The sequence below is a fragment of the Oncorhynchus nerka genome, linkage group LG4 (genome assembly GCF_034236695.1).
Source record: "Oncorhynchus nerka isolate Pitt River linkage group LG4, Oner_Uvic_2.0, whole genome shotgun sequence".
Lineage (NCBI taxonomy): Eukaryota > Metazoa > Chordata > Actinopteri > Salmoniformes > Salmonidae > Oncorhynchus > Oncorhynchus nerka.
In genome coordinates, this window is record NC_088399.1 from 82,384,667 (window position 1) to 82,400,835 (window position 16,169).

Here is a 16,169-nt window from a genome sequence, read left to right on the forward strand (position 1 = left end):
TCAGAAACTTGGCCGTGTAGTGCCAGGACAACAACCTCTCCCTCAACGTGATCAAGACAAAGGAGATGATTGTGGACCACAGGAAAAGGAGAACAGAGCACACCCCCATTCTCATTGATGGGGCTGCAGTGGAGCAGGTTGAGAGCTTCAAGTTCCTTGGCCTCCACATCACCAACAAACTAACATGGTCAAACACACCAAGATAGTCGTGAAGAGGGCACGACTAAACCTATTCCCCCTCAGGAGACTGAAAAGATTTGGCATGGGTCCTCAGATGTTCAAAAGGTTCTACAGCTGCACAATCGAGAGCATCCTGACTGGTTGCATCACTGCCTGGTATGGCAACTGCTCAGCCTCTGACCACAAAGCACTAAAGAGGGTAGTGCGTACGGCCCAGTACATCACCAGGGCCAAGCTTCCTGCCATCCAGGACCTCTATACCAGGCGGTGTCAGAGGAAGGCACTAAAAAATGTTTTGTCAGACTCCAGCCACCCTAGTCATAGACTGTTCTCTCTGCTACTGCAGGGCAAGCTGTACCAGAGTGCCAAGTCTAGGTCCAAGAGGCTTCTAACCCCAAGCCATAAGACTCCTGAACATCTAGTCAAATAGCTACCCAGATTATGTGCTTTGTCTCCTCCCCTATTTTACGCTGCTGCTACTCCCTGCGTATTATCTACGCAGTCACTAATGATGCCTACATATTACCTCGACTAACCTGTGCCCCCGCAGTGACTCTGTACCGGTACCCCCTGTATATAGCCCCGCTACTGTTATTTTACTGCTGCGCTTTAATTATTTATTTGTATTTTTTACTCACTCGTTTTTCTTAAAACTACATTGTTGGTTAAGGGCTTGTAAGTAAGCATTTCACTGTAAAATGTGATTTGTCATGCACAAATGCATACACACACCTGTTTGAGTCCAGCCAGTGACACCAACACCTCGTCTTCTTTCTCCAGGTGCTCCTGTAGGATCACCTCCTGGATCTTACCTGAGACAGACATCAGATCACAGATATAGCAGTAACACACAGCCAACCAATTAACAAAATAAAGCCTGTTTTAACCACACAACTGAGTACATGTGTATACTGATTTAAAATCCCTAAATTGCTCAAAACATCACTGTGGTTATAGCTTAACTCAGCGATTCTCAACTGGTGGGTCATGATTGTCTGTTTTTACGCAATGTTTCTCTGAAGAAAAAAAAACCTCCAGTCTTAACATAAATCAACTAAAACTATGTAGATATGGAATGCCGTTTGGGTCTTTGCATGTCAAAAAATGTGAAATAAGCTTTTAATTTGATCCGTCAAATAACAACTATATTATAGAATGTTGTGCTCGCTGAATTTGCATGTGCAAGCCAAGCACCACCACCACGATCAGCAGCACTGTTAAAGCTGAAGAAATGAAGACCTCTACAAACAAGCACCACCAGCCACGATGTGTTTTCAATAGCACTTTGGTAATAAGACGTTTATTTGTTCGACCGAATGGGAAAACGTCTGTAAACATTTGAAATAAGATGCAGGATCAACAAGCAGGATAAAACAAAATGTAAGCAAGGTAGTCCAACATTCTCCCAGACGTGCAACAATCCCAGAGGCTGAGGGGGAACGGATGGGGATCCTACCGCTTCTGCCTGCCAGCCACATCCCAAACAATTGCACTTGATTCAACCTAGCTAGTCAAAATTAAATACAGAATAATAATGACGCATTTTGTCAACATTGATAACAGTTTGGAAATTGGAGCCAGGCTGTCACCCTACTATGTTGACTTTGGTTTGCAGTATGATAAAGTCACTCATATCTTTGATAGAGATTTTATTAGCAACTTCTGGGATTGCTAGCTAGCTTTAGCTTGGTATCTCGCTAGCACCAATGCAACCACTCTGAAAATATTGACCAGAAACTGCAACCATTTTCAATATTCTTAACAATGATTTAGGAATCCATGTGACTAAGTATTACCCAGGCAGCCACTTCTTCTCCTATTCTAAATCAAACTTCTGTTCATTAAAATAACTAGCTAGATAGATAAGTAAATAAACAAGCTAGCCAGCTACCTAGCCCTGTTACCCCCAAACTAATGTAATAAGACTGGACCCGACACTTATGTGAAGCTAGCCACAATAAGGATTAGTCAAGTGGAATTTGCAATTCGCTTTCTAAATAAAAAGGTCCCTCTTTGAAAGTAATGCAAATGGATACAAATCGTGGAATTACGCAATATTTGGACTAGATAATACTGAAGGTTGAAATGTTATGTAAATTCAACAAACGACAATTAGTTAATTTGACAAAACAAATGTGTTGAAATCGCACTGTTGATATATTAGACTTCAGTATGCATTGGGGCATACTTGTATTTCACTGTAAAGCCTTACCTATGGATTGTGGATCAATGAAATTGGGTATCAGTCTACTCAGTGACACCCACAGAACACAACTGTAAAGAGTCCACACATTTTTGCAGCGTAGCTCTTGCAGGACTGACTATGGGAAATCACCTCCCCAGTCTGCCTATTGTGGGTATTGACATTCCTATTGCACTGTACAGCCTTACCTAAGAATACAGTATGCCCCCAATGCAATTCTAAAGTCTAATATATCCAGAGTGATTTGAACTGATTTGTCAAATTAACTAATTGGCTTTTGTTGCATTTATATAACATTCCAACCTTGTTAAGCACCAACTATGGCATGATTCTCTATTTGCATCACTTTCAATGAGGGACTTTTATTTTGAAGGCAAACCGCAAGCTTCACATAGGTGGGTCCGACCATCATCAACCAAATACTAAAACGGTCTTGTAAATTATGGGTATAAGTAAATAAAAGGATGTTGCCCCCTTTTCCCCAATTTTGTGATATCCAACTGCAATCTTGTCTCATTGCTGCAACTCCCTAAAAGGCTCGGGAGAGGCAAAGGTTGAGTCACGTGTCCGAAACATGACCCGCCAAACCACTCTTAACACCCGCCCACTTAATCCAGATGCCAGCCACACCAATGTGTCGGAGGAAACACGGTCTACCTGACGACCAAAGTCAGCCTGCAGGCTACCAGCCCGCCACAAGGAGTCGCTAGAGCGTGATGAGCCAAGTAAAGCAAACCTAGCCAAACTCTCCCCTAACCCAGATGACGCTGGGCCAATTTTGCGCCGCCCTATGGGACTCCCGGTCACGGCTGGTTGTGACAGCCTGGGATCGAACCCGGGTCTGTAGTGACGCCTCAAGCACCACTCAGGAGGCCAAATTATGGGTATTTTAAATGATGAAACCTAGGTAGATAGCTAACTATAGCTACTGAAACAGATTGTCGTTTTGCTATGTTTTTTGTGGAGAACATTGTTTGCATCCATCAGTAAGTTCTTTGTTTCTGACCAGCACTGTCCCAGAGCTTGGGGAGGTGTGTGTCTGCCTCATGCGGCAGCGTCAGGTGTGCGACACCAAACTTGACCAGCATCATAGCATAAGTATCGGTGAATGGCTATAAAATACGAGTGAGTGCAATCAATGTTTAATAACTATGTTTTTTTTTTTTAAAAGTTAAATTATGTGACGTCATATTCAGGTCCTGATTGGTCAATCTTATTTGTCGGGCCAAGTGGAGGTGTATGTGTGTAGAAATGATAAATGGACCTAATATTTTTAAACAACTTAACCTCTGAACTATTTCTCTTCACAGTATTTACAATAGAGTTATTAGAAGCACTATTTGGCAGATTTGGTTGATTGTGTGCAATGCTGTCAAGGCAAATGGTGGCTACTTTGAAGAATTTCAAATAACCCTCTGAATCAGAGGTGTGGGTATCTGCCTTAAATCACCGTCCATGTCATCGGCGCCCGGGGAGCAGTTGCGTTTTTTTTTATTTAACTTGGCAAGCCAGTGGGTTAACTGCCTTGTTCAGAGCCGAACAACAGATTTTTACCTTGTTACTGGCCCAACGGTCTAACCACTAGGCTTCCTGCCGCCCCTGTTTGTTGGGGGTTAACTGCTAAAGGGCAGAACAGCAGATTTTTACCTTGTTACTGGCCCAACGGTCTAACCACTAGGCTACCTGCCGCCCCTGTTTGTTGGGGGTTAACTGCTAAAGGGCAGAACAGCAGATTTTTACCTTGTTACTGGCCCAACGGTCTAACCACTAGGCTACCTGCCGCCCCTGTTTGTTGGGGGTTAACTGCTAAAGGGCAGAACAGCAGATTTTTACCTTGTTACTGGCCCAACGGTCTAACCACTAGGCTACCTGCCGCCCCTGTTTGTTGGGGGTTAACTGCTAAAGGGCAGAACAGCAGATTTTTACCTTGTTACTGGCCCAACGGTCTAACCACTAGGCTACCTGCCGCCCGTTTGTTGGGGGTTAACTGCTAAAGGGCAGAACAACAGATTTTTACCTTGTTACTGGCCCAACGGTCTAACCACTAGGCTACCTGCCGCCCCTGTTGGTTGGGGGTTAACTGCTAAACGGCAGAACAGCAGATTTTTACCTTGTTACTGGCCCAACGGTCTAACCACTAGGCTACCTGCCGCCCCTGTTTGTTGGGGATTAACTGCTAAAGGGCAGAACAACAGATTTTTACCTTGTTACTGGCCCAACGGTCTAACCACTAGGCTACCTGCCGCCCCTGTTGGTTGGGGGTTAACTGCTAAAGGGCAGAACAGCAGATTTTTACCTTGTTACTGGCCCAACGGTCTAACCACTAGGCTACCTGCCGCCCCTGTTTGTTGGGGGTTAACTGCTAAAGGGCAGAACAACAGATTTTTACCTTGTTACTGGCCCAACGGTCTAACCACTAGGCTACCTGCCGCCCCTGTTTGTTGGGGGTTAACTGCTAAAGGGCAGAACAACAGATTTTTACCTTGTTACTGGCCCAACGGTCTAACCACTAGGCTACCTGCCGCCCCTGTTTGTTGGGGGTTAACTGCTAAAGGGCAGAACAACAGATTTTTACCTTGTTACTGGCCCAACGGTCTAACCACTAGGCTTCCTGCCGCCCCTGTTTGTTGGGGGTAACTGCTAAAGGGCAGAACAGCAGATTTTTACCTTGTTACTGGCCCAACGGTCTAACCACTAGGCTACCTGCCGCCCCTGTTTGTTGGGGGTTAACTGCTAAAGGGCAGAACAGCAGATTTTTACCTTGTTACTGGCCCAACGGTCTACCCACTAGGCTTCCTGCCGCCCCTGTTTGTTGGGGGTAACTGCTAAAGGGCAGAACAGCAGATTTTTACCTTGTTACTGGCCCAACGGTCTAACCACTAGGCTACCTGCCGCCCCTGTTTGTTGGGGGTTAAATGCTAAAGGGCAGAACAACAGATTTTTACCTTGTTACTGGCCCAACGGTCTAACCACTAGGCTTCCTGCCGCCCCTGTTTGTTGGGGGTTAACTGCTAAAGGGCAGAACAGCAGATTTTTACCTTGTTACTGGCCCAACGGTCTAACCACTAGGCTACCTGCCGCCCCTGTTGGTTGGGGGTTAACTGCTAAAGGGCAGAACAGCAGATTTTTACCTTGTTACTGGCCCAACGGTCTAACCACTAGGCTACCTGCCGCCCCTGTTTGTTGGGGGTTAACTGCTAAAGGGCAGAACAACAGATTTTTACCTTGTTACTGGCCCAACGGTCTAACCACTAGGCTACCTGCCGCCCCTGTTTGTTGGGGGTTAACTGCTAAAGGGCAGAACAACAGATTTTTACCTTACAGGCCCAACGGTCTAACCACTAGGCTTCCTGCCGCCCCTGTTTGTTGGGGGTTAACTGCTAAAGGGCAGAACAGCAGATTTTTACCTTGTTACTGGCCCAACGGTCTAACCACTAGGCTACCTGCTGCCCCTGTTGGTTGGGGGTTAACTGCTAAAGGGCAGAACAGCAGATTTTTACCTTGTTACTGGCCCAACGGTCTAACCACTAGGCTACCTGCCGCCCCTGTTTGTTGGGGGTTAACTGCTAAAGGGCAGAACAGCAGATTTTTACCTTGTTACTGGCCCAACGGTCTAACCACTAGGCTACCTGCCGCCCCTGTTTGTTGGGGGTTAACTGCTAAAGGGCAGAACAGCAGATTTTTACCTTGTTACTGGCCCAACGGTCTAACCACTAGGCTACCTGCCGCCCCTGTTTGTTGGGGGTTAACTGCTAAAGGGCAGAACAGCAGATTTTTACCTTGTTACTGGCCCAACGGTCTAACCACTAGGCTACCTGCCGCCCCTGTTTGTTGGGGGTTAACTGCTAAAGGGCAGAACAGCAGATTTTTACCTTGTTACTGGCCCAACGGTCTAACCACTAGGCTACCTGCCGCCCGTGTTTGTTGGGGTTAACTGCTAAAGGGCAGAACAGCAGATTTTTACCTTGTTACTGGCCCAACGGTCTAACCACTAGGCTACCTGCCGCCCCTGTTTGTTGGGGGTTAACTGCTAAAGGGCAGAACAGCAGATTTTTACCTTGTTACTGGCCCAACGGTCTAACCACTAGGCTTCCTGCCGCCCCTGTTTGTTGGGGGTTAACTGCTAAAGGGCAGAACAGATTTTTACCTTGTTACTGGCCCAACGGTCTAACCACTAGGCTACCTGCCGCCCCTGTTTGTTGGGGGTTAACTGCTAAAGGGCAGAACAACAGATTTTTACCTTGTTACTGGCCCAACGGTCTAACCACTAGGCTACCTGCCGCCCCTGTTTGTTGGGGGTTAACTGCTAAAGGGCAGAACAGCAGATTTTTACCTTGTTACTGGCCCAACGGTCTAACCACTAGGCTACCTGCCGCCCCTGTTTGTTGGGGGTTAACTGCTAAAGGGCAGAACAGCAGATTTTTACCTTGTTACTGGCCCAACGGTCTAACCACTAGGCTACCTGCCGCCCCTGTTTGTTGGGGGTTAACTGCTAAAGGGCAGAACAGCAGATTTTTACCTTGTTACTGGCCCAACGGTCTAACCACTAGGCTACCTGCCGCCCCGGTTTGTTGGGGGTTAACTGCTAAAGGGCAGAACAGCAGATTTTTCCACTATTGTATTGGTAGTAGGTAGACTTACCAATATGTGTGTTCATCATTTTGGCACAGTACTTGCTCATGGCCTCCAGGTCGTTGATCTGACCCTGCAGGAAGGACACCTGGGCCTCCAACTCCTCCTCCTGACACAACACAGAGGGGACAGCGTTAGAGAGAGTGTGGATCCTTAGAGGGAGATCGAGGAGAGAAATAGGAGATAGGTGAGAGACAGAGACAGAGCTAGTGAACTCACAGCCTCTTTCTTGCCCATCATGGTCTTGCTGTGGGAGCGGGAGCGAGTGATGTTGAAGAAGGAATCCTTCCTGGTGGCCGAGAGGGGCGGAGACGACGTGCTGGTGTCATTTTCCCTGGTGACAGAAAGGGGTGGGGATGCAGTAGTGTGACCCCGCCCTCCAGAGAGGCTCTCTATGCTGGGGGAGGAGCTAGCTGTCCTGGAGATTTGGCCTGAAAGAGAGAAAGACATGTGGGCTGTGAGTAGCAGAGAGAGAGAGAGGAGAAGAACAGATGGACCAGTCCAGTTGTCGACAACCTTGGTCCTGGAGAGCCTGTACCAGGGAGAACTTTCAGGTAGATACAACATGCAGAGTGGGTGGCAATGAATAAGTTAAATATTTCAACTAATTATTCACTAAATCCTAAACCTCAACTAAATCATGTGGAAATTGACCAAGTAGAGGTGACTAAACTGCTTGGAGTAACCCTGGATTGTAAACTGTCATGGTCAAAACATGTTGATACAACAGTAGTTAAGATGGGTAGAAGTCTGTCCATAATAAAACACTGCTCTGCCTTCTTAACACCATCAACAAGGTTTGTCACACCTGGAAAACTGTTCAGTCGTGTGCCACAAAAAGGGACTTAGTAAAATTGCAATTGGGTCAGAACAGGGCAGCACAGCTGGCCCTTGGATGTACACAGAGAGCTAATAATAATATGCATGTCAATCTCTCCTGGCTCAAAGTGTAGGAGAGATTGACTTCATCACTACTTGTATTTATGAGAGGTATTGACATGTTGAATGCACCGAGCTGTCTGTTTAAACGACCAGCACACAGCTCAGACACCGATGCCTACCCCACAAGACATGCCACCAGAGGTCTCTTCACAATCCCCAAGTCCAGAACAGACTATGGGAGGTACACAGTACTACATAGAGCCAGTACATGGAACTCATCAAGTAACTGATGCAAGCAGTAAAATACATTTTAAAAAATAACAAAATACACCTTATGGAACAGTGAGGACTGTGAAGCAACAAACACATGCACTATACACACACATGGATTTAGTACTGTAGATGTGTTGTAGTGGTGGAGTAGGGGCCTGAGAACACAGTATGTTATGAAATCTGTGAATTGTTGTAATGTTTAACATTTTATACACTTCCATAATTTTGCTGGACCCCAGGAAGAATAGCTGCTGCCTTGGCAGGAACTAATGGGGATCCATAAATACAAAACTCTGGACTGCCACAGTACTGCTGGCTTGTAGCGTTCAGTGATTAAGACAAGGGTGAATGGGTGTTTGAACAATACGGCTGATCAATAATGCCATTTATTGGTTGATTAAGTAACCAGGAGGAAAAGAGTACAGAAAGCCAGCAGTACTGTGACAGTCAGAGGTCAGGGTTGAAACTAACTGATCAAAGGGAATGCAAGCACATCACACATACACAAGCAAGCAGGTGCTGTGGTAGCAGTTACCTTTTGTGTCAGAGAAAATGTGGGCTGGGACAGGAACCTGAGAGACTCCTCCTGAAACTACATTGAACAGAGAGGAGAGTAAGGCTATAGTGTCACTCGTGGACACACACACAGTCCAGAGTACAGTACTGCTATTATGTGCTTATTGAGTAAACCTTCTTGTGACGCAACTAAGCACTTGTATGTATGGACATGCAAGCTTCAGTGTACCTGTTCAGCGTAAAAGTATGTGTGTTTCCGACCCTCACCTTTGCTCAGGTGGACAGGCATACTCTCAGACTTGAGTAGGCGGTGGTGCTGGGAATGGGGTGGTGTCTGCGTCTGCAGGGGTGCATGGCCAGACAACAAGGGCTCGGCCTGGGGGTGAGGACCCACAGTGACGGGGGAGGGGGCAGACAGGACCTCGCTATTAATTGGAGAGATGCCGCTGGAGCCACCCCCTGACAGAGCAGGGGCGATGAGCTTCCTACCGAAGCTGAGCAGACTGCTGGAGACCTTGTTGATGTTGAGAGGAGCCATCTTGCCACTGGCACTGAGAGAGGAGAAAAGAGAGAAAGGCTTAGTTTAGCAGAATATTGTGAAACAACAGTGTGTGTGTTGACTTTTCCTCATGCTGTACTGTGTGTGTGTCTGCTTACCGGGTGTTGTTGACCAGGTCCGCTCCTCTGGTCTTGTAATAATCCAGATTCTGTTGAAACTGGTAGTTGGCTGGCCGAGGATTGTTCTAAAGGAAAAGGCATCAGTGAATACAGCTCACTAAATAGTGATCAAATCAATACAAAGTGATGAAAGGGACACGGTGTGAAAAATACTGTTGGGTGGGGGCTCCCCCACATAGCCTAGTCCCAGATCTGTGCTTTAGCCAACTACTCTGACTATCATGGTCATGTCCCAACCACCTTAAATTGATAAATATCATAAAAACACGTGATTCAGCCACTTTTCCATCTTTCCCTGCTCCTCTCCACCACTCTTTTCCCTAACCCTCATTCCACCCTCATCTCTTCCGCCTCAAATGTCACCCATCTGCATCAATCCATCCCATCTCCCCCTGTACCACCCCAGGGGGAGATGGGGACGCGTCTGGACAATGCAGTCCGACCCGGGGCGGTTGTGTCACACCGGATCAGACCTGCACGTCTGTCAGGAACACCACACCATGATGGGACCAAGCAGTCACAGTTTACACGGGTCAGTGGTCAAATGGAGGAGACTGGACAGGACAGCTTGTGTGTGTTCTTACCTTGGGATCTCTGAGGAACAGAGCCTTGTGTAGTAGGGTGTGGATGTCTCCTATAGGTGGGTAGTGCATTAGAAGGCCAAGACAGGTCTGGAAGTTACTCGCTATCACTGAGACACAGGAAAAAACAAAGAGTTAGCAAGGCTCCGTGACAGACACTAGCTAGCAGACAGACGGCTAGGCTATCAGGCAGGCTGGCTGAATAGCTGGTTGACTATGGCTGACTGTCTACGGCTGACTACGTCAGACAATGGCTGGCTGGACGACCACCACCACCAATAAGACTGGCTGAATAGCTGACTACGGTAACCAACCATCTATGTGACTGACATGTATTGATGGGCAGTGAGGGAGGTCCTTACAGGCATCTCTGATGTAGAGCAGCATGGCTACGAAGACATAGTCCACCAGGTCTAGAGTGATGCTGTCAGCGAACAGGGCATCCCACACCACCAACAGGTCCTGCAGGGGGAACTCACGGCCAAACAGCAGACGCACCCAGCGACTAGAGACGCAAACACACGTTTAAAAAGAGACAGACACACACATTTAAACAGATGCAGGCAGACACACACTAGAGACAATACACAGACAGGTGGCAGTACTCACATGCCGTATATCTGCGGGGCGATCTCCAGGCGGTTGACGTGCATGTGCAGCTCCACGTCGTGTTTCTTCACCAGCTGGTCCTGGATGCGGTTCACTTTGGTCACTATGGCAACAGACGGCCCAGAGTCCTGCGGACGGGCGAACGGCATGCTGGTCAGCATCTCGTCCTTCCCCTGAGGAGAACGTTCAGACAACATCAACAGTGTTCAGATGATGTCAACAGTGGAATAACATGAACATAAAATACAACGCTGATATACGTTAGAATAGCAGAAGCAGCAGCTACAATGGAGCTTCAGTAGCCGGTGAGTGTTACAACTTTAACAAGAGCACTGACCCTTCTGACTTCTCTCTCCAAGCTGGAGAACCAGGGTTCTGCTGTCTCCATCAGCTGGGAGAACATGGCACTGCAGAACACAGACACACAGGAGAACGGAGTGATATGGACTGGGTCTCAACAAGAACATGTTAGAAGTCTGACCTGTCCATATGATTTCCACGTTTAGAATGTAGAAGAATGTCAAATGCATATTTCACTCACTAGGCATCATGCTCATGGAACATAGGATTCAGTAGAGACAGCATCTCCTCACTGTGGACCAAAGACAACAGCATTAGATCAACACAAACCAATTTGGAGGAATGGACAGCATAGGGTGTAACTGAAGGGTAAGAGGTAGATGTGAAGTAGGGGTGCCAGTGTGACTGACCTGGGGTACGCGGTCTCGCTGGCGTGCTGAAAGGCCTGATGGTCACAGTGCAGGACAAACACGATAGGAGCTAACAACTCATGCATTCCCTGCAGACAGAGAGAGTCAGAGTCAGCGAGGTCACAGATACCGAGAGAGACAGAAAGAGAACATGATTCAGCATGGCCTGTGTTTCTCTCAGCGTGATGCACGAGTTGTGTTATCGGTTTTGACAGAGCATCATTAAACTTAATTAACCAGTGGCCAGCCGTATGTCACTTCCTGTTAGAACATTGACTGGGCATCCATGCTCTCCCTGTGTAGCACAATGTGGACAGTATACGGTCTAGTCTAGGAGTTGCAACAGCATGCCTGGTGGCCCTGTCATGGTGTGCAAATGTAACATTGTGTGCCTGTTCAACTTGTAACTAATGGTGTAGTGGTACCTGTTTATACAGTAGCAGTTCATTCTCTCGGGCGTAACAGAACAAGATGTCTGTCAGCTTGGTCCTGACAGCCTCGTCTTGGAAGTAACGCATCTCAGGAAAGCTACAGACAGAAAAGAGGAACAAGAGAGGATAGAGGGAGAGAAGAGAAAACATTTCAAAAGAGGGGAGAGGAGAGAGAAGTGGCGGGAAAGGTAAGATGGTGTTTATATGAGAGGCATACAGTAGACCGGAGAAGGACTTTAGTGACATTATTTGATAACCAGAGCTGTATTTAAAATTGTAGCAGACTCACGTTCTCATCACGTCCTGTTTGATCATCCCTCTCAGCTCTTTGTCCTGGAAGAACTTGTTCCACAGGCTCTGGACAGGAGGGAGAGGAGAGCACAGGGACATATGAACCAGGAAATACACCATAAACCCATTCACCATACTTATATGTTACAATACATTATAACACAATATAGGGACATACAGGTAACTGCCAAAATAATGGAAACACTACAGGGAAACAAAGTATATTGAAAGCAGGTGCTTCCACACAGGTTGGTTACCAGAGTTAATTAAGCAATTAAAATCTCATCATGATTAGGATCATGAAAGAAATGCTGGACAGGCCACTATTTTGGCTACCATGGCTATGCCCCCATAGGATGCCAATGCCCCATCCACAGGGCACGAGTGTTTACTGAATGGTTTGATGAGCATGGAGATGATGTAAATCATATGCGATGGCCCACTCATTCACCAGATTCTGGAGACGGTGCCTAAGACAGCGTTTTCAACCACCAACAAAACACTAAATTATGGAATTTCTTGTGGAAGGTGTTGAATCTATGCCAAGGTGCGTTGAAGCTGTTCTGGCTCGTGGTGGTCCAACGCCCTCTTAAGACACTATGTTGGGGTTTCCTTTATTTTGGCAGTTAGCTCTACATCATAATAAAGGTATGATATACATTTACAACAGGGATACCCCCCTTAGTCCTGTGATAGAGGGATATTTAGGACATCCATATACCCCATTATGGATAAGGAGGTGTATTCAGAGACACTCAGGCTTCACTACACTTACCCCCTTAGTCCTGTTATAGAGGGATATTTAGGACATCCATATACCCCATTATGGATAAGGAGGTGTATTCAGAGACACTCAGGCTTCACTACACTTACCCCCTTAGTCTTGTGATAGAGGGATATTTAGGACATCCATATACCCCATTATGGATAAGGAGGTGTATTCAGAGACACTCAGGCTTCACTACACTTACCTCCTTAGTCCTGTGATAGAGGGATATTTAGGACGTCCATATACCCCATTATGGATAAGGTGTATTCAGAGACACTCAGGCATCACTACACTTACCCCCTCGTCCTGCGAGAGTGGATTGTTGACCACCAGGTCCTGCTGGCCTGCAGCTTTACGGGGGTTGGTGATGTGCTGAGACGAGAGGGGAGAGAGTCAGTGACTGGCACAAACACACACAGAGACACACACACAATAACTCACAGTCTCTTTGATCTTCTCATACTGGGCTCGCAGCTCCTTGGTCTTGTTGAGCCATTGGCTCTTATCCTCAGGAAGGACCTCCAGGTACAACTAGAGGACAACAGACATGCTAGAACTTCCTTCAGATACCGTCGACCGCACAGTAGCAAATAAAACATTAAACACCATAGATAAAACACCTTTCACACAACAGTCATATCAGTGTTAACTTTTAATCCATTGTTCCCTCCGAGTGGCGCAGCGTGTTACTACAGATCCTGGTTCGATACCGGGCTATGTCGCAGCCTGCCGCGACCGGGAGACCGATGAGGCGACGCACAATTGGCCAAGCGTCATCCAGGTTAGGGGAGGTTTTGGCCGGCCAGGATGTCCTTGTCCCGTAACACTAGTGACTCCTGTGGCAGGCACGGCACATTCACGCTGACACTGTCACCAGCTGTACAGTGTTTTCTCCGACACATTGGTGCGGCTGGCTTCCATGTTAAGCGTGAATTGTGTCAAGAAGCAGTGCGGCTTGGCAGGGTTTTGTTTCGGAGGACGCACAGCTCTCGATCTTCGCCTCTCCTGTGTCCGTACGGGAGTTGCAACGATGATACAAGACTAACTACCAATTGGATATGACAAATCAGGGAGAAAAGGGGCTTATACATTTTTTTTATTAAAACCGTTCAATCCCGTTACCTAGGTCTAGATAATCAAGTAAGACACTGCATACAGAGTATTCTGAAGAGAGAGAAACCTGAGAGCCATCTTTGTGAGTGGTTTTACCTTCCAGCACACACTGCGGAATCGGCTGCTCCGCAATCGGCCGCCGATGCCTGCCTGCCGAATCCTGGCCAGATAATTACTGTTCAGGAACAAGTCATCCCATTCTTTCCTTCGGAGGGAGGTGGGTAACGGGAGAGATGAGAAGTTTTGGTGAGTTTGTGCAATTTTATTTAATCTAATGTGCAATACACAGAATTAGATCTGCATGTGACATGGACCAAAATATAAATCTCACGCACACATTAAGCATGAACACACACAGCACAGCAACATGAGTTCTTACCTGTAGGAAAGGAAGGTGGACTCAGACTCTGAGTAAGACAACCTGCTACTATCCAGAGATCCTCCTGTAAAACAAACAAAGCAGTTCACACATGCAGCCACTAGAAGGCGGCATTGACACCAACTACATGATCAGCGAGGCTCATCTTCAAAGTAATGGATGTTCAAACGCATCCTTTCCTCTGACAGATTTCAATAGGCATGTTCAGTAGCATGGTTTCTACCACATTACATTTACCAATGAAATCATGTCACGGGGATAAGGACAGCGGTATGTCTCAGGGTATTTCTCAAGCGTGAGTAAGACGCAGGGAAGTCACAAACCTAAAATCATCATCATAAATAATAACTCATTTGCCCTGCAGGTTAACACACACACTCCTGGGAGCTGTCAATCAACATTAGTTACAGAAGTGTATCATGTGACGTTGCTCTGGGGACACTCACTATGAAAATTCATTAGCTAAACACGCTAACCCATCTTTCGCCCGCTGGCGTCATCAGCTGTGTTCATAACTCACCGTTAAACAATCCACTACACACTCCATACCTTTCCACTACACACTCCATACCTTTCCACTACACACTCCATACCTTTCCACTACACACTCCATACCTTTCCACTACACACTCCATACCTTTCCACTACACACTCCATACCTTTTTCCATCAATATTTCCTTTGTCAGTCTTTCGTTATCCCCACATTCAACTACCTCGCACCCCCCCGACTCTGCTTCGCTCATCATTAAATGGTGTTTGGTTATGAATATGAAGTGTTAATAACTGCTTAATTAAGCCTCAAATGGTTGCCATAAAGGGTTAACATGTAAATATAGCTTTAATGAACATGTTGACCCACCACGGCTGTGGTTCTTGTTGAAGTTGTGGAGGGGGTCAAAGCCAGGCTCCTGCTCTCCATCAGGCTGGAGAGGGTGGTGGGTCTCGAAGTTAGGGTGCTGCATGACCACCACACAACAGAACCTGGGATGAGAACAACAGGAGGGGTTAAAACTACCTGTGTACAACCACAGAACAAGAATTAATACAACACAGAACAAGAGTAGGATGACTGCAGCAGTAGACACCATAGAGTAAGAACAAAACACCACAGAGCAAGAGGACTCATCCGATAAAAGATTCCTTAATAGAAAATGACTCAAGTAAAAGTCACCCAGTAAAATTCTACTTAAGTATATTTTAAACCAAAAACTTTTACTCAAGTATCAAATGTAACTACTAAAATATACTTAAGTATCGAAAGAAAGTATACATAATTTCAAATTAATTATATTAAGCAAACCAGACAGCAACATTCTAGTCTTTAAAATTTACAGATACTCAGAGGCACACGCCAACATTCTGACATAATTTACAAACGAAGCATGCATGTTTAGTGAGTCCGCCAGATCAGAGGCCGTAGAGATGACATGGGATGTTCTGTGGATGTGTGAGGTGGACCATTTTCCTGTCCTGCTAAACATTCCAAATGTAACGAGTACTTCTGGGTGTCAAGGAAAATGTTTGGAGTAAAAAGTACAAATACTTTTTTCTTAATGTAGTGAAGTAAAAATGGCAAACATAAATTGTAAAGTACAGATACCCCCAAAAAACTACTGAAGCAGTATTTTAAAGTACTTTAAGTATTTTACACCACTGGGACTAAGTTTAGTAGAGCAATTAAAAACAGAACAAATATACACGTTATGTACCCAGTAGGTCGCTCAGGTCCTCTGGCACTGGCCTTTTAACTATCCCAAAGCCTAGGACCAAGAGGCATGGAGAGGCAGCCTTTTAACTATCCCAAAGCCTAGGACCAAGAGGCATGGAGAGGCAGCACTTTTAACTATCCCAAAGCCTAGGACCAAGAGGCATGGAGAGGTAGCATTTTAACTATCCCAAAGCCTAGGACCAAGAGGCATGG

The 16,169-nt window shown here is 46.3% G+C and overlaps 1 protein-coding gene across 1 annotated transcript in view; it reads right to left on the minus strand.

The window, feature by feature from the left end:
- Positions 1-16,169, minus strand: part of LOC115128675 (TBC1 domain family member 5-like) — a 28,095-nt gene that overhangs the window by 3,749 nt on the left and 8,177 nt on the right. The window contains exons 3-21 of the mRNA XM_029658748.2: positions 15,108-15,229; positions 14,248-14,311; positions 13,965-14,073; positions 13,197-13,286; positions 13,053-13,127; positions 11,985-12,052; positions 11,690-11,792; positions 11,265-11,353; positions 11,096-11,146; positions 10,892-10,961; positions 10,555-10,727; positions 10,308-10,450; positions 9,949-10,055; positions 9,344-9,429; positions 8,954-9,237; positions 8,706-8,762; positions 7,235-7,446; positions 7,025-7,124; positions 913-992 (exon numbers count right to left, since the gene is read on the minus strand). Coding sequence (XP_029514608.2) covers positions 913-992; positions 7,025-7,124; positions 7,235-7,446; positions 8,706-8,762; positions 8,954-9,237; positions 9,344-9,429; positions 9,949-10,055; positions 10,308-10,450; positions 10,555-10,727; positions 10,892-10,961; positions 11,096-11,146; positions 11,265-11,353; positions 11,690-11,792; positions 11,985-12,052; positions 13,053-13,127; positions 13,197-13,286; positions 13,965-14,073; positions 14,248-14,311; positions 15,108-15,210 — 2,064 coding nt within the window. The 5' untranslated portion in view covers positions 15,211-15,229. The remainder of the gene's footprint in view (positions 1-912; positions 993-7,024; positions 7,125-7,234; positions 7,447-8,705; positions 8,763-8,953; positions 9,238-9,343; positions 9,430-9,948; positions 10,056-10,307; positions 10,451-10,554; positions 10,728-10,891; positions 10,962-11,095; positions 11,147-11,264; positions 11,354-11,689; positions 11,793-11,984; positions 12,053-13,052; positions 13,128-13,196; positions 13,287-13,964; positions 14,074-14,247; positions 14,312-15,107; positions 15,230-16,169) is intronic.